The sequence below is a fragment of the Myripristis murdjan genome, chromosome 1 (assembly GCF_902150065.1).
Source record: "Myripristis murdjan chromosome 1, fMyrMur1.1, whole genome shotgun sequence".
Lineage (NCBI taxonomy): Eukaryota > Metazoa > Chordata > Actinopteri > Holocentriformes > Holocentridae > Myripristis > Myripristis murdjan.
In genome coordinates, this window is record NC_043980.1 from 2,155,890 (window position 1) to 2,180,968 (window position 25,079).

A 25,079-nucleotide genomic window follows, 5' to 3' on the forward strand; every position below is an offset into this window, starting at 1 on the left:
CGAGAAAAAAACTGAGATTAAAATCATAAATTTATGAGAAAAACTTGAAAATTCTGAGATTAAGAAGTTGCAAATTGACGAGAAAAAAAACTTGGAAAACTAGTTGTTCTCCTCCTGTGGGATCCAGTCAGAAGGAAATGCTGCTGGTTTGAGTCCAGAATCACAACCCCATGTCAGCGTAGTATTTTCTCATAAATTTACGCCTTAAATCTTGGAAATTCTGTGTTTTTTGAATCTCCCCTGGCTCCATAATTTTTTTTCTCCCTACATAATAAAGTGCACCTATGCCTGCCTCCTTCTTTTTTTTTCAAATTTATTTATTATATTTATCTATTTTTTACATTGTTTATTTATTGATTTATTCTGGGCTGACTGTGTACTATTTCCCCAGACGTTGTTCTGTTTATATTAAAACTAAAAAAAAAAAAATCTAAAAAATAATAATAATAAAGTAAAATAAAATATGCAGACAAAAAGCTCAGTGACTGACGCGTGGGCTGATGTTCTGTGTGGGTCAGGTTCTCCAGCTGGGTTCCGACATCCTGCCGCAGTACAAGCAGGAGACGCCGAAGACGCCCCCCCACATCATCCTGCACTACTGCCTCTTCAAGACCACCTGGGACTGGGTCATCCTCATCCTCACCTTCTACACGGCCATCATGGTGCCCTACAACGTCTCCTTCAAGACCAAGCAGAACAACGTGACGTGGCTGGTGGTGGACAGCATCGTGGACGTCATCTTCCTGGTCGACATCGTCCTCAACTTCCACACCACCTTCGTCGGCCCGGCCGGCGAGGTCATCTCCGACCCCAAGCTGATCCGCATGAACTACGTCAAGACGTGGTTCGTCATCGACCTGCTGTCCTGCCTGCCTTACGACGTCATCAACGCCTTCGAGAACGTCGACGAGGTGAGTCCACTGTTTTAAACGTCACCTGCCCGCCTGCAGGGAGCGAAAACCAAACCAAGCCAAAGCTAGAGAACGCCTCACCTGTCCTACAGCGAAAAGCTATCCGCCACTAATTTCATGCATTTAATCATTTTAGACAACTATAGTTCAAAGTGCTTGCAGGCTGCTGTGTATCCAACATGAAAATGAACTTTTATTGTGAAGTTTTATCAGGTGTCGGCCCAATGGGCAAATGTCTCACAGCTAATACAAATATGCTAACTAATGTCCGTACGATTTAACAGTAACCAGTGTTAAAATCTTCATATAATTGTCATATAATTAATTATTTTCATAAACAAGACGCTGGATGGATTTTCTATGACCTGGTAAGCAGCCTTAATATTGACAAACAGGCTTATTTTAATGAATGAAAATGTAAATTTGGTCTACTAGCCTCGGTAGTAATGAATTTTTTAAGCCATAGTTAAGTTTGGTCCTATTTTGTGAAGTTTGGAGGTGAAACATTTGAAAAAAATTGTAAGAAATGAGACTGTGGCGAAGAAAACCTGGAGGCTCGTTAACTTAATGAACTTAATAAATCCTTCCTTATGTCATTTCCAAAGATCTGTGTTAATAAGAACACGTTGGTTTTTGTGAATATTCGGTTGTTCTGACAGGACGAGGGGCCCTTCCCTCAGCCCAGCATGCAGTGTGTTAGTTTGGTGTCTGAAACTCTCCTGGAGGGGCGGAGCTTCCCTCAGATGGTGTTTTGATGATGATGATGATGATGATGATGCTGGTGTTTAGCTAGTTGACATGTGGTGAGTGTGAAGGCGTTCTGAAATGGGCCAGGATCAGCCTTATGTGCTCACTACGTTTAGTCTCGTTGCTTCATTCTGGACAAGCGGACGTCGTTTAAACAAGAAAACGGATCTGGTTTTGCCGATATTTCTGATATTTCCAGTTTTTCCAAGCAGGATCAAACTAATTGTGTGACACGGCGTTCAGATTTCAGAATTGAATCATAAATCACACCAAGAATTCAGAATTCAGTGTTCCTTGAGTTCAACTGGAGGACGTTTAGACATCCAGTCTTTGAGCCACCTGTGCTGCCCCCTGCTGGCCGTGTCTCAGTTCTGCAGCTGATCCCCTCAGCAGATTCTACTCTGACATGGGATTCAGGAACAAGGAGATCCTGCTGATCTGAGCCCAGAATCAGCAGATTGTTTTCTTCTGAATCGGCCCAAGTCACAGCAACGTCTCTTCAGAGTCCAGATGCTGAGGAGGAGGTTGGGGTTCTGGACTCAGACCAGCAGGATTTCCTTCTGACTGGATCCCACAGGAGGAGAAAAAGTAGCTTTCACTATTTTTTTTTAAATCATAAATTTATGCCTTTATAATCTCAGATTTTTTTTCTCATAAATTTACAACTTTAATCTCAGAGAATATCCACGTTTTTTTCTTCATAAATTTACATCTTTAATGTAGGAAATTCACAGTTTTTTTTCTTGGAAAATTACCCAGTTTCCTCCGTGGCTCCGTAATTTTTTTCCATAGAGTGGCCCTAATATGCCATCGTATAAACTGGCACCTGTGTCCCCATCTTTTTTATTGATTTATTTTATTCATCTTATTTTTTTTTTGCTTTGTTTATTTATTTTTTCCACACTGACTGTGTAGTAATGCTGCTTTGACCAAATAAAACACTAAAGAAAAGACATTTGAACATCCAGTCTTTGACACAGTGCATTATTTAGATAAAAAAAGAATAATCTGTTCAGTAGTCAGCATTTTGGAGACCAAATGATTTGATTTTCCATATTCTGAGGCAGAATTCAGCTCACGCCCTCGTCCACACACTCGAACACTCGAACACTATCTGCCTGCTGATTGGTCTCCGTCCTCGCTCTAATGTGGACGTGGAGCGACGGTGATGAAGGGGTTAATCTTCAATTAACGCCGGCGGTCCGTACCGAGTCACCGAGCCTCCAGATTAACGGCGCTCTGGAGCCAAAACATCAGAGTGTCACCGCTCATCCCCGCCGGATTGTGACATGAACGGAGGCAGACGGGACACACACGGCTGCAGGTGTGTGAGCCGCGCGGTGAATACGAGTCCCGCTCGGTAAAATCTGCCTTTTGTCGGGGCTGAATGCAGACGTTCCCATAATCAGCCCCTCCAGGTCATCTGGAAGCGAAACGCGGCTCCGTGCCTTTTCATCTGCCGAGGCGAGTCAGCTGGAGCGCTAATCTGCTTCCTGCCTGCAGATCCAGTTCAGCTCCGCACACACACACACACACACACACACACACACACTCACGCTGGTTTTACTATACTTGTGAGGAACTTGTATGGACTTACATTGTTGTCTGTTCATAAATTGGTTTACATGGTTTAAATATTATTTTATATGTGTACTGTATATTGTTTATGCAAATGGCATTGTGTGACTGAAATAAAATACTACTACATTCATTCATTCTCTACAGCCTCTCCCTAATCTTAGCCATAGCCAACTAATTCCCAACCCCGACCCTTATCCTAACCTTAACTTAACACTTATTCTAACCTTAACTTAACCCTAAATTTAACCTTAATTTAGCCCTAATTCTAACCGTAACCTAATCCTTACCCTAACCTTAACCTAACCCTTATTCTAACCTTAATCTGACCCTAATTCTAACCTTAACCTAACCCTTATTCTAACCTTAACTTAACCCTAAATTTAACCTTAACCTAACCCTAATTTTAACCATAACCTAATCCTTATCCTAACCTTAACCTTAACCTGACCCTAATTTTAACCTTAACTTAGCTCTAATTATAACCTTAACTTAGCCCTAATTTTAACCTTAACCTAACCCTAATTCTAACCTTAACCTGACCCTAATTTTAACCTTAACCTAATCCTTATCCTAACCTTAACCTAACCTAACCTTAATTTTAACCTTAACCTAACCTAACCCTAATTTTAACCTTAACCTAATCCTTATCCTAACCTTAACCTAACCTAACCTTAATTTTAACCTTAATCTAACCTGACCCTAACTTTAACCTTAACCTGACCCTTATTCTAACCTAAACCCTAACCTTGACCAATAAACTAGAATCAGTTTCTTTTCCACCCAAAATGTCCCCACAGAACAGTGGCTTCTCTATAGTTGGACCTCACAAGTATAGCAAAACAAGCCCACACACACACACACACACACACACACACACACACACACACACACGCACACACACACACACACACACTCGTATTAGGTTCACTGATCACAAGGCTTTCTTTCAAGGCCCGGGTTAGCCTGCTAGCGGTTTCTAATGCCGTTACACACACCGGCTGTAATGGACTCTGCTGACTGATGCCCTGTCCTCTCTCAAGCTACGCCTGCTCGCTGTAAATTCACCGGCTTTCACAATGCAGCCGCCTGTAATATGGTAATATCTGACCCGGAGCCAGCCGCTGCCTGTCCAACTGAGGCATGAAATTGAATAGGATGCGGCGTGACTGTGGGATGTGGCCATTGTGGATCTAATCAGGATGATGGAGAGGGGCTGATTTGCTTTCATCCAATGAGCTCGGAGCATGTAATTACCTTCCTATGGAAATACGGAGAAGGTCATGACTTCATGTGGCAGATTTGCTGAGATGTCAAAAAAAAGAAATACCTTCAGTCTAATAATAAGAGTGCCCTTTTAATAATTTCCAAAAGACGCCAAACATCTATCCGCTGAATGTGTTATTAACGGTAAATAATGGAGACGCCTGGCCGGGAGGGAGGAGGGATCCTCCCTGAAAAGACTAATCCTGTTGAAAGGAGGAAGTGCCGACTGTTTTCATCAAAGCCTCTTTAAGGTGAGGCCAGAGCCAGGGGCCCTTTTCATCCACCTGGGAACCCCCTCACTTTCCCCACGGCAGCTCGGTATTACAGCTGAGAGTGGAGATACTGCTATCATATGAAACTAGACAACCTGAGGAACTGATTGATGTCACGTTTGTTATAGCAGGTTTTCACTCAGGCGGTTCAATATCACTCAACATCCAAATGCTGGGAAATGCAATTCTTACAAAAATCTTCAAAAGTTTTTGTTTTTTTACACCAAATCAAAGCCTGAATTTTTCTGTGGTGTTCCTCAAGGTGTTGGTGTCCTGCTGTGGGATCATGGAGGGATCTGTGCCCAGTGTTAATAATTCTCCAGTGGTCAAAAATGTTTTGCTTTGCACCAAATCTGTGTAACAAATGTTATCAATTGATATAAAAATTGCTGCAATAACTTACGACACATAATTGAATGGCTTCATATACTTCCATAGTAATGTTCTAACCCTTATACAGTGAAAATAAATAAATAAAAAAAAATGACCAAAACACAATATTTATTCCAGATTTATGACAAGAATAACTTAACCTTACATCCTAGGTTAATATACATTCACACTGTTTTTCAGACTGGAGGGGAAGTGGTGATTCCTTAAGAGGCCGAATCAAGTCGGTTAGTTCCTGAATCCCAGTACCGGGCGTCGGGTTCTGCCACTTGGTTCTTGGTTTCGTGGTTTCATGCTAACTCTCCTTATCTATACAATCATGTATATACTTCAGTTCCATCTGTATATTTCATATTCATTACCATCTGAATATTTCACATCTCATATGTCTTTTTCTTAGGTTAGCCCTTATTGTACATTTTAGTTTTTAGTCTTTATAGTCTTTATTGTATATATTTAGCTTTTATTCTATTTAACTTTATTATATGTTTCTACTGTTGCTGCTGGAACACCAGAATTTCCCTGGTTGGGATCAATAAAGTATATCTATCTATCTATCTATCTATCTATCTATCTATCTATCTATCTGTCTATCTAACCCCTCACTTGCTGCCACCTGGCTCCACAGGTGTGCTTTGGCCTGTTCCTGGGAGTTCTCCATAAGAATGCCCTGTCATTGTGTTGTGTTGTGTGACGCTCCTGGGTGCTTCATGTTCATGATGCGTGTTTGGTGTTGTGAAAAAAAAACAAAAGGCATCAGAGCAGATTGGAGAATAATCCAGGTCCAGGTGTCCCAGGGAAACAGAACAGATGAGTGTTGGTGATTTTGGCCATTTTTAAAACACAGGACAGATTGCACCAGCCAGTATGTGGAGTCCAATTTGTCCAACACAGAGGACCCAGCGTCCGTCTGTCCGTCTGCCACGTACAAAATATCTTCATCGTATGTGCTCTCCTGAACGTTTTCACACAGAAACTCTGAGCTCTGGAGGCGGCGTAGACGCTGCCGGTCCCAGCGTTCAGTCGTAAACCGATCGGAGACTGAAGCTCCAAACGAAGAGACGAACATGTGGCTGATGTGCGGCGACATGTTTCCTGTTGTTTTGTCTAAACATCTAGTTGTTTTATTCAGAAAGCAGCCATCGTCTGCAGCCCAGTGCTGCTGTAAACATGCAGGCTGCTGTCTGCTCCTGTTAGCAGCCTGGACGTCTGACTTACCGCCTGGAATTCAGCTCAGATAGAACGAAAAGCTCAGGGCTTAAAGATTTGCTGTGCAATTATGAAGAAAATTAAACAACAATCATAGAAAAATATAGCAGAGATCCACACTCAAAATAAATAAACTATCCAATAAAAAATCAGGAGATAGACTTACTTTTTCTTCTCTCCCTCCGCTCTCACTGCCAAACAAAATGATTCATTAATTGGGTGTGAGAATGACCTGAACTCATGGTGTGAATTTGTTCCAGGAGCGTGGGTCTCTGCTGTGTTTTTCTGTGATGACGTGTTCCTCTCGGGAGTCGATGCACCTTTTTGCGTCGATAAACAGAAGACACAAACATACCAGTCGTTAAGTTGTTTTAAATATTTAATGATGAATGCCAAAAAAAAAAAAAAGTCAATCAAACAGAAGTGGCTTTAGTTGTTGAGTTTAAGAATCAAAACTCCCGTGACCATACATACAGCATTTATCCTCCTTTGATGCCTGTCCTGTAATATGTGATATTGTAGGTCCATGTGTGTTTTTATTTGTTTTGAAATTCTACTCTGACATGGGATTCAGGAACAAGGAGATCCTGCTGATTTGAGCCCAGAATCACAATATTCTGGAGGAGAACAAACAAGTTTTCCAAGTTTTTTTCTCGTAAATTTGCAACTTCTTAACCTCAGAATTTTCAAGTTTTTCTAATAAATTTATGACTTTAAACTCGAGTTTTTTTCTCGCAAATTTTTGACTTTATAATCTCAGAATTTTCAAGTTTTTTTTTTTTTTTATAAATTTGTGACATTTTTCTTGTAAACGTATCAGTTTAATTTCAGATAATTGTAATTTTTTTCCTCATAAATTTACAAATTATATCTCGGAAATTCTAAGCTTTTTTTTTCAGAAATATTAACCCCCCCTCCCCTGTCCCCTGGCTCCGAATTTTTTTCTCCCCACTATGGCCCTAATGTGCCGCCGTAGCATTGGACCTCTTTAAATAGGCTTTTTTCTGCCTTTTTTGCATTGGTCCGGGGGTACATGCCTGAAAAAAAAATTCAATGGGGATAAATTATTGGAAAAGTAGATCCTCTAGCATTGGGCGACCAGTAAAACCTCTGTCTCCGGCTGCAGATGGAGGCTGAGGGTTTTGCTCGAGGGCACGCGGGCGGCCATGGCGGAGCGAGGAGAGAGTGGTATCACGTCGCTTGTTCCCCCGCTGCGTTCTCCCAGCTGGTTCAGGGACTTGAACACGTTCCACCCCCCGCCAGGGCGAAATCAACCTTTTAGTTTCTTCCCCCATCCAGCTGGCGTGACGCTCGCTCTCTCTCTCTCTCTGTGTGTGTGTGTGTGTGTGTGTGCTGCTAATGGAAGAGAAGTGCATTGTGGGTGTTTCCCTAGTGAGGAGAAAGTGTTGCTCATGAGAGGAGCTGGAGAGGCAGTGGAGTGGCCTGATGAGAGGCTGCAGTGACGCGACAGCCGAGGAGCGTGGAGAGGATCCTTCTGTTCTGCTGCAGCTGCCGCATGAGCCTGCACACGCTTCATGTGTGATTTACACATGTTTTATACATGTTTTATACGCGTCTCACAGTCCATGTCGGTGAAAGCACACCTCGAGAGGAAGAACTTATTAAATAAATATATTAATTCTCCTGTTTTACTGCCACTCATAAGAAATTCAACATGTTTGTCTCTTAAGATCAACTAATGTGACAATCCATTATAAAATATCATCAGTCCACAGTCTAGAGCTTTATAACTGTGAGAACAGCTGCTCAGCCAGAGTGATGTGATTAGTCGATTAACAGGAAATTGATTGATTGTAGTTTGTATAAAGGATGAATGAATGGTCTCTTCTTAGAGAAAAATGAAAAGGACTTCATCTTCACTAAAGTGCCTACAGGCTGAGCGTTTTTAGCCGAGATGCTGCTGCTGCAGACGACGCTGGACAAATCGTGACAAGATCTTTGGCCTTTGGGTCAAATCGGCTGTGCAGCAGAGGCCAGCTGGGGCTCTGCTGCTCCTCGGTGGGGCTGTCCCGCCCAGTTTCCAGCCGCTGAGGGCCCAGAGAATCCCTAAGGGCCAGACAGGGCTCACCCAGCTCTGAGGCGGAGCTAAGGCTGGTGGGCGGGGCTTACCTGGCTGTGGGCGGGGCTTACCTGGCTGTGGAAAAAAGAGAAAATAAAAATGGAGGACAAGCGGCAGTCCTGGTCAGATGAGGACATCAGGGCACTGAATCCACTCATCCACCAAAACCTGAACAAACTGAACAAACTGCAGTCTCAGTTCAAGGCACTTAAAGCACATGAAGTGGTGCAGATTCAGCCGACTTTAACCACCGGCTTCCTGCATGGATGTGTGACTTTTATACCCAGGCGGCATGTGAGCGGCGGGGTGCAGGGCAAGACTGCAGGGCTGTCGGCGCGACAGTGGAAACATGAATGGTTTTGGTTGTCATGGTTTCAGATCGCGGGCTGTCAGCACAGCAGACAGCCAGCTGCTGTGTCAAACCTCTGACAGAAGCCATTCTTTCACAAATACACTACTCACAAAAAGTTAGGGATATTTGGCTTTTGGGTGAAATTTATGGAAAATGTAAAAAGTTCACGCTACAGTGATATTATATCATGAAAGTAGGGCATTTAAGTAGAAGCATACACTGGTGATTTCCTCATCTCAAACAATTTCTTGAAACAAAAGCCAACAACAGTGGTGGATATACCACAACAAAAAATGTCAGTGTCAATAACTTGTCATGTGCCCTTGAGCATCAATTACAGCTTGACAGCGACGTCTCATGCTGTTCACAAGTCGACTTATTGTCTGCTGAGGCATGGCATCCCACTCTTCTTGAAGGGCGGCCCTCAGGACATTGAGGTTCTGGGGTACAGAGCTCCGAGCCTCTACACGGCGACTCAGCTGATCCCATAGGTTTTCTATGGGATTCAGGTCTGAGAAAGTGCAGGCCACTCCATCTGAGGTACCCCAGTCTCCAGCAGCCGTTCCCTAATGATACGACCTCGATGAGCTGGAGCATCAAACACCTGATGTGAATTTTGCCGTTAAACTCCTTGTTAGAGAACAGCAACTTGTGCAAAAAGTACTGAAACACTGAACAGTTGGACATGTGCATTCAAAAGTTTACAGAAGGTCACATTAAGTTCACCTGGAAAGGTTATAATGCATTTTAGGTTCATCCTGAAATTTCACCCAAAAGCCGAATATCCCTAACTTTTTGTGAGTAGTGTATCTGTAAAATCAGACTGCATGGCTCGCTGCTGGATTTTATACACCTGTGGCAGCAGGACTGAATGAAACACCTGAGCTCAGTGTCTCAGAGCTGTGGCCCAGTACTTTTGTCCATAGAGTGAATCTCAGTCAGGATCCTCAGGCTCCTGCTTCCCAAAATGCAGACATCCTTGACTTTTTGTCTTCATGTGCTCTTTTATGTGGCTTAACACCAGAATGCACGGCCACATCTGTAATAACATGTAACACAGATGTTTTCTTACGGCGGAAACAGCCTAGAAACCAAAGAGCGGTCAGCAGCTTTTATTTGATTGGCTGACGTCACAAAAGGTGGACAGTGAGGGTCACATTAGTGTCAGCTGGTCCACATAACACACACAGTGAGTCAGTTTACCACCAAACCCAAAATTTACCTGCATTTGGGGCTTGGCAGGTGTAAAATTATTTTTTATTAAAACGGGGTCATGTAACAGAGATTTTGTGTCTAAAGTCTCTTTCCCCTGTTTATGTCTTCTTCTTCCTTTTCTTCTTTTTCTTCTGCTTCTTCTTCTTCTTCTTCCTCCTCTTCCTTTTCTTCTCCTGCTGCCTCTTCTTCTACCTTGTCTTCTTATCCTTCTTGCTCTTTTTCTTCATCTCCTTCTCTCTCTTCCTCTTCTTCTCTGCTGCCTGTTTTTTTTTCAGTATCTCCTACTTTGTCACCTTTAACTTTTGAATCGTCTCCCCTCCACCTCCACCTCCTCCTCCTCCTCCTCCTCCTCCTCCTCCTCCTCCTCCAGGGGATCAGCAGTCTCTTCAGCTCTCTCAAAGTTGTCCGGCTGCTGCGTTTGGGTCGGGTCGCCAGGAAGTTGGACCACTACATCGAGTACGGCGCCGCCGTCCTGGTCTTACTGGTGTGCGTGTTCGGCCTGGCGGCGCATTGGCTGGCCTGCATCTGGTACAGCATCGGCGACTACGAGGTCATCGACGAGGACACCAACAGCGTGCGGATGGACAGCTGGCTGTACCTGCTGGGCGAGGCGGTCGGGACGCCGTACCGCTTCAACGCCACGGGCTCGGGCCGCTGGGAGGGCGGGCCCAGCAAAGACTCGGTCTACATCACCTCGCTGTACTTCACCATGACCAGCCTGACCAGCATCGGCTTCGGCAACATCGCCCCCACCACCGACGGAGAGAAGATCTTCGCCGTGGCCATGATGATGATCGGATGTGAGTGGCTGTCATTTTCTTTCACGCTTGTTTCCTCGTCGCCGATCGGTGGCACCTTCTTCCTCCTCCTCCTGCTCCTCCTCCTCCTCCTCTCTCTGTGTCTTACTGGGAGAAACACAGCGTCTGCGTCTTATAATGTCTCAAATTCAGTTTTACAAACGTCAGGCCTTAGAAGTCATTACAATCTCATTACACAGTCTTTAATTTGACTCTGTGAGATTGTAATTTCAGCATATAACATTTTATCCCATTTTTATTTGCCCACGTCTTTCTATGTGCAGTTGTCCCTCGCTATAATGCGGTTCACCTTTCGCGGCCTCGCAGTTTCGCGGATTTTTTTTAGTGCAATTTTGCATGATTTTTTTTTTTACTGGAGTTATTTTTCTATGAAGGTTTGAACTTTGAGAGTTTAAACAAGAGAGAAAAGTGAGAAAATGTTAATGCCTGTCTGAGAAAAGTGTGTAAAGTATGTAGTGAGGGGTTTCACAGCCTTAAAACATCTATAATAATTGTAAAAAAAAAAATAAAATAAAGCTGACTACTTCGCGGATTTCGCCTATTGCGGGTTATTTTTAGAACGTAACTCCTGCGGTTAACGAGGGACCACTGTACTTCTTCTTGCAGATTAACCCGACTCACTTTATACTTACCAGCAGAGAGAAATCGTAGAAAATCCTGATGTTTAAAAAATGGGTTTATTTATTACAACACCACCTACAGGACACTTACAGCACTTAAAAAACATTTCATAAAACCGTCTAGTCAATAATGACCGTATTCCTACCTAAAAGTTACCTCTGCACTCGATCACCAATGTAGGATTTACCTCTACACTCACTTGAATTGACTGATTTGTAAAAGAAAAGGATTATTTGTCCAAAAAGCATGTTAAATTTCATCAAAATGTATCATCGAAAGGTCTTCTGAAGCATTATATTTAACCCTGTGACGCCTGTAGATGCCCTGAGAGACAGAGGGTTCTCTCGGCTGTTGAAACGGCGTTGAGGTTGAGGTTGAGGCTGTGGGCGGGGCAGCTGAGAGGTTAAAGGGAAGGTCCTGTAACCTGGACGTCTCAGGTTTGATCCCGATGGTGGAATAAGAGCATTGGCTGAAGGAGGAGTGTTAGCGTATGTTGTAATAACGTCAGCACGACCACACTGCAGTAAATCTCCATGTTACCAAGTCATTCTGTCTCATATTTACTGTTAAAATATTACTTTTCTCAAAGGAATACTCCAACGTTTGGGGAAAACAGCCCTTTTCCCGACTTCCCCAGACTGAGACCAGATGTTGGACACCATTTCCACCTCTGGACGTCCACTGGTTCAGCTCCTATGGGCAGCATTTCCTGTTAGCTTAGCATAAAGACTTGAAGTCTGTGGGAGTTGTTAGCCTGGCTCCATCAAAGTGAAAAAATAAACCTTCCAGCAGCTCTGGAGCGTCTGATCTACACAGAGGATCAGGTGGATCTGAAAAACACGTCTTGGATTATTTTTTACAAACCTGGAGTGGTTTGAGGAGAAGTCAGATGGTGGCGCTGTAACCTCTGCACACATTGTAAGACATGTATTTCATATCCACATGATCCACTGTGCAAATCAGACAGCCTCAAGCTAAGGAGTCCCATAGACATCCAGTCTTTATGCTAGGCTTAGGGTTTGGGTTAGGAAGTGAACCTCTGGACGTACAGAGGTGACCGTGGTGTCTCAGTCTGGAGAAGTCAATTAAAAAGGGATTTTCCCCAAAACGTTTGAGTATGGAATGAAATCAGGGCTAATCGGGCTAATCATCAAGGCTAATCAGGAGCATTTGACCTCGATTAGCCCTGATTTCATGTTTCATTTTTCCTTCATTCCAATATTCACACTGTTCTGAAAAAAATCGAATACTGTTTTCTCCAGCAAGGTAAAAAATCTGCCAGAGGGATGAGATAATCCCACTTGTTTCCAGGGCAGTTTCACAAAATCTGGCAGAATAAGGCAGAATAAGGCAGATCAGCCCACGAGGCTCAAGAAAATGACACTTGATCCAAGAAAATGATGGAAACAAGCTGATTAGCGTCGGGAAGAAGTGGATTTTTTTTTTTCATCTTGCTGGAAGTCAAGTAATTTGTGAGCACTGGAGATGAGGCTGAATAACTTGTTAACGCTGAGGGTGCACCGTGTGAGCGCCCGTTTGCAGAGCTGGAGTCTCTGGAGGAACCGCGCGGCGTAGCAAAGGATTCTGAATCCAAACTTAATGCTGCAGATCGCTGATGAGGTAAACAGAAAGAAAATCAGTGCAGGAGAGCCACACACAGCACAGCCTCTGGTAAACAGCTCTGAAACCCCCATCAACATGCTCGAGATTTTTGGTAACACTTTACAATAACAGTACAACAATTAGATAGATAGATACTTTATTCAATCCCGAAGGAAATTCACAGTTTTCAACAGTATCCACAGATTACAAGATTAAATAAATAAAAAATAAAAAGAATAAAAGATGACACCAGAGATCTAAGTACCCAATGTGCAAAAAAACGTGTGCATAGATGTGGGCAATGTGCACATTTACAGTATAAATTAATTTAATTTACAGTATAAATTAACGTTAGTTTACGTTAGTTAATGCCGTAATGGTTAATTAACTGTTAGTTAATGATTATTATGGGATTTACTGATGTTAATAATATCTACAATAACCCTTAAATAACATATAAATTAATACCTTAGCATGAACAGCATTAGTACATGATTCTTAGACACATTAGTTAACAGTTAGTTACCTGTTACTTAATGTTTATTACCTGTTACTTAATGTTTATTACGGCATTAACTAACATTAATTGTTGTACTCTTATCGTAAAGTGTTTTCATTCATCTCACACACACACGCTACCCAGCATCAGCAAAGTGGTTTTTGTAAGCAGAGAGTCAGAACAGCTAAAGGAAGATGATTCGCCAGTGGTAAGAAAATGGAACACACTTCCTGTTTCCCGAGTGGGCGTGGCCATCTTTTTCCTACCCAGTGACATCCCTGCAGCGGGAGCCGAGCCTCTGCTGAAGCTGCACCCGTCATGTTCAGGTTATAAAATATGTTAAAAAAAAAAATGGAATTATCCATTTCTGTCATCGACTACTGATTTCTTTTTAATCCAGAATTCAATCAAAAATGCCAACAAATCAGAGACGAATGACTTCACTCTGGTTTGACTGGTCTAACTGGTTAGTTTGTGTTGTAGCGATGTGATTGGTCAGTGGACACAGTGGGCGTGGCTAACCTCTTGCTTTAATGTGATTGGTCAGTGGACACAGTGGGCGTGGCTAACCTCTGTTGTCTTGATGTGATTGGTCAGTGGACACAGTGGGCGTGGCTAATCTCTCTTGCTTTGATGTGATTGGTCAGTGGACACAGTGGGTGTGGCTAACCTCTCTTGCTTTGATGTGATTGGTCAGTGGACACAGTGGGTGTGGCTAACGTCTCTTGTTTTGATGTGATTGGTCAGTGGACACAGTGGGCGTGGCTAACCTCTCTTGTTATAATGTGATTGGTCAGTGGACATAGTGGGCGTGGCTAACCTCTCTTGTTTTGATGTGATTGGTCAGTGGACACAGTGGGCGTGGCTAACCTCTCTTGTTATAATGTGATTGGTCAGTGGACATAGTGGGCGTGGCTAACCTCTCTTGTTTTGATGTGATTGGTCAGTGGACACAGTGGGCGTGGCTAACCTCTCTTGTTTTGATGTGATTGGTCTAAGACACGCCCACTGTGTCCACTGGTGATGTGTTGTGGTGATGTGATTGGCACGTAGACATGGTGGGCGTGGCTAGCCTAGCGTTGTGATTGTTCAGTGGACACAGTGGGCGTGGCTATCTTGTGTTGTAGCGATGTGATTGGCCAGTGGACACGGTGGGCGTGGCAGTAGATCACAATGGGTTTTATGCATGAAAGAAAACTGTAAACAGAGCAGATTACAGAGATGATCAGCTGAACTTCATTATTCATGAAGTCCCTGCAGAACACACTGACTGCTGCTCATGTTTGCCATCTGAGGAGCAAAGAAAGGCGTGACCGGGTTTGGTTTGGCTGCCTCCATCCTGTTTTATTAAACTAAATTAAATGAATGCAGTTTTGAGTTGAACAGATAATAAGTTTTGAATGCAGCAGCCACGTAGAGCTCTGTGAGGCCGTTCACGGAGAGTTAACCTTGTTTGTCCAACACTCCTGCTGCTGATCTTTCCAACAGCTTCCAGCATGAATGTGTGAAACCGAGTGTGAAACGCCTGAAGGTTAAAAACACAAACTGCAGGAGCTGCAGAGGCTGTTTCATGGCTGTACACTTGCCTGTCGACAGCGTCTGACAGCCAAAATGACGCTGCAAAGACAGAGACACATCTTATACCTGTTGTACCTCCTGTTATGTTCACATTTTTGAACATCTTTTATGTTTGAGGTCAGTTTGACCCCTGCAGTTTAAACTTCCACAAGATTATTATAACTAAAATTGTTATCAAAGTTTATGTGTCAGGTACTTTATGTTTCTTTGTTGACGACCTAAATAGCCCTTTAAATAAAACATAACCCCCCCACCCCCACTTATACATCCAGTATTCCTGTTACGTGACTATGGAAAAATATTCAAATCACCATAAAATCTCACTAATTGATCTAAAATTGGAAAGAAATATTCATTTTTGGTGTTTTAATGGCTTTATATTATTTCTAAGTAACGATTTTTGTTATTTATAACCGATGCGTTACAAAGTGTGTACAGGACATTGAAAACATATCATCATGTCAATTTCATCTTTAGCTGGTAGTGCCCATTACATTAGGAAAACTCATTAAATATGAAGCAAAAAAAATGATGTTAATCATTTATTTAGAGACGTTAAACATTGGCTGGGGTCAAATTGACCCCAAACATAATAGGAGGGTTATACCTGTCCTTATACCTGTCCACTGTTTGTAAAGTCACAGACGCAGTCATTTATTTGTCATTATTTATTCCAGGGCTGTGACAATATGTTTATCTTCGATTTGATATTATCACGACACTTGCGTTCAATATGTGTAGCGATTCAATATATCATGATTTATTATGATTTTTGTTTTTTGAATTCTCCTCTAGTTTGTGGCTGTAAGGTTTCATGAGGCTGTGATTATCCTAGAGCAGGGAAACTCAACCCGTGGGAGGCGGCACCACCACCCGTTTAAAAAACAGGAAGGCACATGGGCAATAATAAAATGTATGGTTGACAGTGGATGATTAAAAACCCTAAATAAAGCAATGAGGGTAAAGTGTAAAAGCAATGGGGGAATCAAAACTGAAGCTACAAAATAAAAGCCTCAGTGTGGGCTGACACTTTTGAGACGACGTCTGTCCACATGTTTCTTTCAGCCATGAATCAGCTTTAAGACGGTTTGTGTCTCTGACCTCTCAGAGCTTCTGAACTTTGTCTTCCTCTTCCTCCTTCTGTTTGTACGTCAGCAGACAGGAGCCAACGCTGACTGTCAGACAGGCCCTCAATAATTTATTGATAAGGCGGAGGTGTGATTGAGCTGCAAAACGCTTCACAGGAACACTCTCACAGCTCATATCCATCAGATAAACCCATGTAGTGCAGATTTATCTTTATCTGCTTTGCGGTGCCTGCTGGCACTCAAACCCTTTCTCCGGAAAAATAAATTCTTTTTCTCGACACCTGCAGGACTCAGACTCAGTTTGTTTCTCCGATCGCGATATTTGATCTGCTCTCTGTGTTTCTCCTTTGCTGAGAGCGCCCAGCCACATAAACCAGATTATTTCAGCTTCCTAGCTGCCTTTACATGGACTCTAATGTTACACTAACCTCTGGTCCAATCAGAATAAAAATGCCTCATTTAACCGCCTCAATCAAAACACACCGGCCCGATCAGAAGGAATTTTCAATCTGGATTAAAGAGCTGGTGTAGGATCACTAGGAAAATATTAGCACCCAGTAACCATGTAAATCTGCTGGTTTCTCTCTGGTTGGAATAAATCTGTTGTTTTAAAAGACGAATGAACCACTGAGCAAATCAAAAACCTGCTGGAGAAGTTTGAACGCTGTTACAAACCAGCCAGCCAGGTTTCATTTTTACAGTCTGAAGGGCGATGAGGGCTCTGGACAACATGACTTAGCCTGGATTATACAGTATTTATATTATATTCATATTTCCAGCAGATTAGATGCTTCCCTGCAGGTGGTGCCACACAGAAACAGTGCTGACAGCCAGTCAGACCAGCGTCTAGCATTTCTTTAGTAGCAACAGTCTTAAAGCTAGTGACAGGAGAAAAAAAAATACCAGGTGCTGACAGCTGCTGGGTGGTAAACTTCAGGTGAATGCAAAGGTGCTCTTGACGTCAAAAAGTCGTTTTAAGTGGATGTGAGTGTGCCTGCAGTAAGACCGAGGGCTCCTCGTCTCGAGCTGAGCAGTCTTGATGTCTGAACAGGTGGAGACCGAAAATTCCAATTCTTTGAAACTGGAGCCATTATTGGTCCAACTAAATAGCCAAAAAAAATTTCAATCAATCAATCATCAATTCCCAACTATGAGTTTCAAGTTGCAATTGTGCTTGAATTTTTTTTTAAATAAACAAAAACGTCATAAAATACAAAAATTCTTTAACACATTGGTAATTCCAAACATTTAATGGAACACTTCTCCTTCCAAACACAGAAAATAACACTTTTTCCATCATTTAGTATTAGCTTTTTATTATTTTGACCAATTTGGTGAAAATGACCTCAACACACCTGCTGTGTTAAATTTGAGAGGAGCCATTTTCAACACGGTTTTACAAACAAAAACGTTATGAAATGTTCAGTAATTTCACATTGCATCAACTCATTTTTCCTATCGATGTTTCAGTAAAAATTTGCTGTACACATGCTGTACAGTAGATGTACAAGGCAGAAACAATCATGACTTAAAGATGACATGTGCGGCTTTATAGGGTTAAAACACTCTGCGGTTAACCTCACCACCCTACCTGTTCGTTCCAAATTAATATGCTTCACCACAAACACCACTGCTGCTGTGTGTTGAAGGCTAATGTCAGCTCCATGCGCAGACAGAGCCCGGGGCCAGCTGCCCTGGTTTGTGTGGGTTGGTTAGGGTTAGGGTTAAGGTTAGGGTAGGGTGGGGTCGCAGTGCCCTGAAAACAGCACTCCGAGGGGCACGGGCTCCCAGGGGCCCTAAAAGAATTCAAACGGGTCCTTTAAAGCCCCATAAAAACAATGCAAGATGAATTTTTTTTTTTTTTCAATTTTTTAGCGTGATTTCATGGTAATGTAGTAAGGTCTTGTAATTTAACTGTAAGTATTTCTTTTATATATCTTCACTTGTAATTTATTTTCTTTCTGTTTTTTTGTGCTGATTTTCCAGTCATGTTTTACTAATTTTTAAGTGATTTTTTTTTTTTTTTTTTTTTTTTTTTTTTTTTTTTTAATGTTTATGTTTTATCAAGGTACTCCAGCTCCCCAGGGTCCTTAAAGTAGCATCCGTGGGCGGCTTAAAATTACCAGGTGAATTAAATAAGGAGGTATATGTGAGGAAAGAGGGCTGACTTGAGATAAAACCTAAGTGCTACCAAGATAAGTGCTAAGATAAGTGCTTCAAACTTCACGTCTTTACGTCTTGCTCTACCAGCTCCTTCTGTGTGTGTCTCTGTTCCCATGTTTCTAATCAAACACATGTGGAGTGTTTTCTGCTGAATGTACAGATGGCAGAGTCCAAACAGCTGCAGGAACAGCTGGCAGACGGTGGGTCACAGCGTTCTGGCCCGGTTCTGACTCTGGCCCACCTTGTGTTTATTTTACAAGGTCTCTGACGTCCAGTACATACTGTATGTTATATTACACCAATGCAGTCACTGTGTTTTGTGTTTACCAGTGTTATTACACAGATTTCAGATAAACTGTTCTGGTGGAATTTGGTTTTTCATGGTCAGGAGTCAGTTTGGTGTTGAAAAGACGTTCGGACAGGCTGTTATACGGTTCCAGCGGAGAACGCCGCACTGGGTTCTCCGGTCTGGAGCTCTCTCAGCTGATCAGGTTGTGGCTCTGCGACATGTTGTCGTCCAGCCGCGGTGTCACTCACATTATCGAGCGCTAATTGATCGGCAGGTGGAACAAGGCCGGCAGGAAGCTGCACGCCGTCTGGCTGGCTGCCTGACAGCAGCCGGGCAGAGGCTCGGCGCTCAAGCCTCTGCAAAGATTTTAATTCACATCGTTTTTACATTTACAGAGGACTTTCTTCTTCTTAGTAGTAGTAGTATTTACAAAAATTAAAACCTTTTTTTTTTTTTTTTTTTCAATTTTTTAGGGTGATTTCATGGTAATGTCGTAAGGTCTTGTAATTTAACTGTAAGTATTTCTTTTATATATCTTCACTTGTAATTTATTTTCTTTCTATTTTTTGTGCTGATTTTCCAGTCATGTTTTACTAATTTTTAAGTGATTTTTTTTTTTTTTTTTTTTTTAATAATTTTTTAGTTTTCCTGTTTTGTGTTTTTGGGGTCAATGTTCTAGTAATTTTCTTATAGCATTCGACAGATTACTCGCAAATGTTGGTGGAGGTGAAAGGGTTAAATCACCTTTCACAGGCATTTAAACACCCACAAAGAAATACAGAATTTTATAATTGGAAATGCTGTTTTTTTCCGGTTTGCTACAGGCCTCTTTTCAGATGTTTTTAAAAGAAATCAAGTGGATTTGCTCAAAGGGTCAAACTGGAGCTGAGCGCAGAGGCAGAGGAGGAGAGAGGTTTGTGTTTGCAGCACCTCACAAATGACAGTTTCTGTGGGAGCGAGCAGATTTTTTTCCGCCTGCGTCTGTTGGGTGACATCGTTTGTTGTGAAACAGGCGAGGCGGCGTGATGGATGCTCTGCAGTTTTGGCACCAAAAATTACATTCCTGCCCTCCCGCCTGCTCAGATGGGCCCGGGCGTCTCTGCTGGTTTCTTATTGCTGTATTTGATGAAGATGCTCCTGCAACGCCACATAAACCCCTCTCATGTATGTTACGCCTGTCTGTAGCGTGTAGCGTGTAGCCGTGTCCACATGCTCAGTGATTTTAATGTCATTAAGACAAATATAAGAGCACGTCAGGGTGAGTCTGGACCTGGATTGATCATGGACTTCTTCTCATTTCTGAAGGCAGAAGGACTTTCACCTAATCCTAATCCTAATATAATCTGATAGAGGTTGTTTGATGAAGGTGGACTTTGACATGGGGATGTGTTATGGAGCCATATTCAGGCCATTACAGTGAACAAGAGGACTGTAACAACACATTACTGTATGTAATAACATTTTGTAATAACTGAACACATGTAGTGACAAACACCTTGAATGCAAAACATAATAATTGTTTGACTCAGTAATCAGATCTGTGGTCAGTCTACACAGGAGAGTTATAAACACCCCTTACCCTCACCTCTCTCAGGGGCGGAGCTTGGAGTGATATGGGCGTGTCTTGATGCAATGTGGGCGTGTCTTGGAGTGATATGGTTGTGTCTTAAAGTGATAAGGGCGTGTCTTGACAATGTAGGTGTGTCTTGGAGTGATATGGGCGTGTCTTAAAGTGATATTGCGTGTCTTGGACAGGTGTGGGTGTGTCTCAGATGGGTTTGGGGTGTGTCTTGGACAGGTGTGGGCGTGTCTCAGATGGATTTGGGGGCGTGTCTTGGACGGGTGTGGGCGTGTCTCAGATGGATTTGGGGGCGTGTCTTGGACGGGTGTGGGCGTGTCTCAGATGGGTTTGGGGGCGTGTCTTGGACGGGTGTGGGCGTGTCTCAGATGGGTTTGGGGTGTGTCTTGGACGGGTGTGGGCGTGTCTCAGATGGGTTTGGAGGTGTGTCTTGGACGGGTGTGGGCGTGTCTCAGATGGGTTTGGGGTGTGTCTTGGACAGGTGTGGGTGTGTCTCAGATGGATTTGGGGGCGTGTCTTGGACAGGTGTGGGCGTGTCTCAGATGGGTTTGGGGGCGTGTCTTGGACAGGTGTGGGCGTGTCTCAGATGGGTTTGGGGGCGTGTCTTGGACAGGTGTGGGCGTGTCTCAGATGGGTTTGGGGTGTGTCTTGGACAGGTGTGGGCGTGTCTCAGATGAGTTTGGGGGTGTGTCTTGGACAGGTGTGGGCGTGTCTTGGACAGGTGTGGGCGTGTCTTAAAGTGATATTGCATGTCTTGGACAGGTGTGGGCGTGTCTTAAAGTGATATTGCATGTCTTGGACAGGTGTGGGCGTGTCTCAGATGGGTTTGGGGGCGTGTCTTGGACAGGTGTGGGCGTGTCTCAGATGGGTTTGGGGGCGTGTCTTGGACAGGTGTTGGTGTGTCTCAGATGGGTTTGGGGGCGTGTCTTGGAGCCTTGTGGATGCTCTTGAAAAAGTGCAGAATCAGCCTCAAGGGGGTGTGAAACTTTTTTTGGTAGAAGACTCTGGCACAGTTTAAGTAAATAACAATAAGGTGTGGCACTTTTCAGTCTTAAGTAGTAACTTCAGCAGCAAACAGGTGAGGTTAACACCTCACAAACATTCACTTCCCCTTCGTTGTTGCTGGGATCCACCGAGGAACCCGACCAGGTGCTCGTTTGGTCAGTGAGGTGATTCAGTTCCTCAAACACGGCGGCCCGCAGGTTCACTGGCGATGAGAAAGTTCTTCATCCAAAGCCTGTTCTGCCCAGGTCTGTTTCCACGGTAATCACGTTACCTGGGAGATCAAAGTGTCAGCGGCGTTTCGACAGGAAGTGAGAGGAGCGCACCTGATTGGTGTCCAACAAGCCTCCCCTGCTAATCCAACGTCTGCTGACAGTCCAATACAGCCTGCTGAGTGTGTGTGTGTGTGTGTGTGTGTGTGTGTGTGTGTGCGTGTGTGTAAAGGTCACACACTGCTTTTTGAGCTCTCATTTTCTCCAGTAGTTAAGAACGGATTATTTTATGTTATTAATGCACAGATCAGAATAGATTAGTTTAGATTAGCCTAGGTTATATCAAATTAAACTAGATTAGAGTAGAACAGATGATATTAGATTAGATTAGATACCCACAGTAAATTAGATTAGAGCAGATTTTAATAATCCCAGAGTGGAACTGTTGCAGCAGTGAATAGTAACGGGCTGCAGTGAAGACAAATACAATATAAAGGAGGGAAAGGAGATATGAAACAATTAAAAAATTGTTATATTTCAACAAGATATTAAATGGAAATGCATGAATAGATGCCAGAAATTACATCCACTACATGAACTACATCATCTAAAAAAAAAAAAAAAAGAAACTACATCAGCTACAACAGCAGGAAAAATAGAAAAAAGAGCACAAAAAGAGAACACAGGAAAAAGAAAAGAAAACACAACAACAATAACAGTTATGCTAGACTAAAAATTACAACAATAAAAACTATAAAATGTTTAAAACAGTCAGTAAAAAAAATTAAATTAAAATAATTACAGAGATAATAAGGATAATTACAAGGATAGTAAATAAAGACCACCAGTGACTGACGACCAATGACTGGACTGAAAAACTAAGGCTGTAACGTTACTCCAAAATAAAAGCCCAACACAGAGACACACATGGTGGAAAGTGCAGGTTCTTGTTGCTGGTTTGTTGTTGCTGTGTGAGTGCGGCGGTGTGGCGGCGCGGCGGCGTTGGGCGGCGTGACGGGACGCTCGCCGCGGCTCCAACGTGATGAAACTTGTCAGCGTTTCACATATTTATAAAACCTGTCCGCTCGCATCCCCGGCAACAGACAGGCGGCCTTCTTTGTTAGCGGTTGTTTCCATGGCGATGTGATGAGGAGTGACGCGCCGCGGCGTGGTGCGATGCTGAAAGATTCAGCGCGGCGTCGGCGTCGGCGCGGCCGGACTCGCGGCTCCCTCCCGGCGAGGCGAGGCTCTTCCCCGTCTGGAAATAGCAGCTCGGCAGCAGGAGAGCTGATTGAGGCTGAAGGCTGCAGCGCGCCGGCCTGCAGGACGGCCTGGGCCTGTCCGGGCGGTTCTCCTCGCCATGGCAACGGCCGAGGTGTTCCACTGATGCACGGCGAATGGGAACGCTGGTTTTGGGAGGCTCATGAGGATCAGCTGACACCATCTAATTAGCTCATGTTAATGCTGTTTATAATGTTAGTTATCGCTCCCTCCAGGGAACACACAGCTCCATGGCTGCTCTGCTGCTGATGGGTTCATTCTTCTGTCTTTGTCTTCAGCACCCAAACTTCCTAAAATCTTTCCGGGTTTTAGTTTTCTACCGGGTCGTGTTAGCTGTTAGCAAACTTCTTTAATCTGTGCAGCTGCTCTGTTATTGCTTTTTTTATTGTAACTGGTCAAACTTCCTCTCTGGAGGTGATCTGTGTCTCAGTTTGGTGACAAAAACACTCGTTAGTAGATGCAGCCCTTCCCTTTCCCTGTTTGGATCAGTTTCCATTAATGCTGCTCTTACACACGGCTTGTAAACTTTATCGTTTTGTCGATCAGATCAGTTGTCTTCGTCGTCATCTTCGTCGTCTTCGTCGTCTTTAACACAGTCCGGTTTCCATCCAGCCGCCCGAGGAGCCTGGACTCAGAAGATGCCGTCCTGTCGCACAGGTTTTGGCTGCCTCCTCTTCCTCCCCTGCTGAGATGAAGCTGCGTGTCGGTTCGCGGTGGATTCCCTCTGCCAGTTTTTGCCCGCGGCGATCATTAAACATTCATCTGGAGCCGAGGACGGGACTCTGCACGGCTCCGGCTAAACGAGCCTCACAGCAGAGACGTGAACCCGCAGGAAGCTGGAGGTGGAAAAGACTTGAAAAGACTCTGACTTTGTGTTTCCTTTGCTGCTGCTGTCCGGTCGCAGCATGGGCCCAAACCAAATGAACTGAGCCTGTCACTTATTGCTCCTGTAATAAAATACAGTTTTACAGGCATTAAACTGTAAAGAGAAAAACTTGTTTTACTTGTTTTTTTTCATTCAAGCTCACAGATCTCTTATTTTGAAAATGGAAATACAAACGCAGCAAGATGGTAATTGTATTGATGGTATTACATCACGCTGTAACACACTGTAATCAAATCAGACTTTATATAGCTCATTTTACACAACAGTAAAAAAAAATGAAAGCAAATGATCTGATGAGGCGGTAAGATAAACAGAGGGAAAGTAACTGGCCCTGATGTTAATGTGTGTGTGTGTGTGTGTTGCTAACGAGGTGTGGTTCGTTACCGTGGCGACTCCGGTTAGCGGTGCGCGTCGCTCCGGTTCACGCTGACGGCGACAGATTCCCTGCGGCCGCGCCGGGAGCCTGCCGAGGCTTCAGCCGCCGTCAGCCGCTCCCTGCTCCGCCCGGGGGAGACGAGCCGCACCGCCAATCAAACCACCAACAGCCCTGCCACCTCAGCTCAGGTGTGGGATGACCATTTTACTCCAGTTAACTTTTTATTCTCCTCCAGTTAACCCAAGTGATTTATTGGAGACCTTTCTTTATTGGAAAATGAAGTGATCATAATTCAAATCAGGGATTTTCACTCCCGTTAAGCCCCGAACCCCCACTTTCAGGGATTTTGCCCTCAGGACTCTGATATTTATTTATATAACAGTTAATTCATTTATCCAACAGCAGAGTGGAAACAGCAGAGTGTCTGAAAATGAGCTGACCTCAGCAGCTCTGAGGTCAGTGCTGCAGGTCTCTCTGCTGTCTGAAGCTCATCATCAGACAGTGATGGTGGCCTCCATAGGGGGCGCCGGCGAGCGTCCGCTCTGCTTGTCCCACACACAGGGCAGGGACGCTGCTTCACCTCAGGGAGCTCAGATGGAGTCCTGATCTGCTCGGGAGCTTTCACTCCGTCTCCTTCCTTCTTACCTGGAGAATCCTCCATTAGAACAGCAGCCCACCAAGGTGGGACACACCTGGCTGTTAGAGGGGACGGGAGACGGCCTCTGATTGGTTCACTGCATGTTACGCCCAAAACACAACCAGGATTCATGAAGAGACTCAGGACAAGCCTTTAGAGCCAGGAGCCTGGAGCAGACAGACTTTAGTCCAGCAGCAGCAGAGACCTGGAGCCTGAAGGAGCTCGGAGCAGGAGAACAGAGCAGGAGGACAGAGCAGGAGGACAGAGCAGGAGGACAGAGCAGGAGGACAGAGCAGGAGGACAGAGCCCAAAGTGTGTGAACGATTAAAAGAAATGTGAGAAGAAGCAGGTTTGAAAGCACATTTAGATGCTAAATGTTTTCCTTTCCTCCGCTTTATAAACATTAATACGTTGAGTTTTTGGCTGCT

At 43.8% G+C, this 25,079-nt stretch overlaps 1 protein-coding gene across 1 annotated transcript in view; it reads left to right on the plus strand.

Moving 5' to 3' along the window:
- Positions 1-25,079, plus strand: part of LOC115379508 (potassium voltage-gated channel subfamily H member 1-like) — a 65,286-nt gene that overhangs the window by 13,081 nt on the left and 27,126 nt on the right. Inside the window, exons 6-7 of the mRNA XM_030080631.1 lie at positions 519-911; positions 10,391-10,820. Of these exons, the coding sequence (XP_029936491.1) occupies positions 519-911; positions 10,391-10,820 (823 nt within the window). The remainder of the gene's footprint in view (positions 1-518; positions 912-10,390; positions 10,821-25,079) is intronic.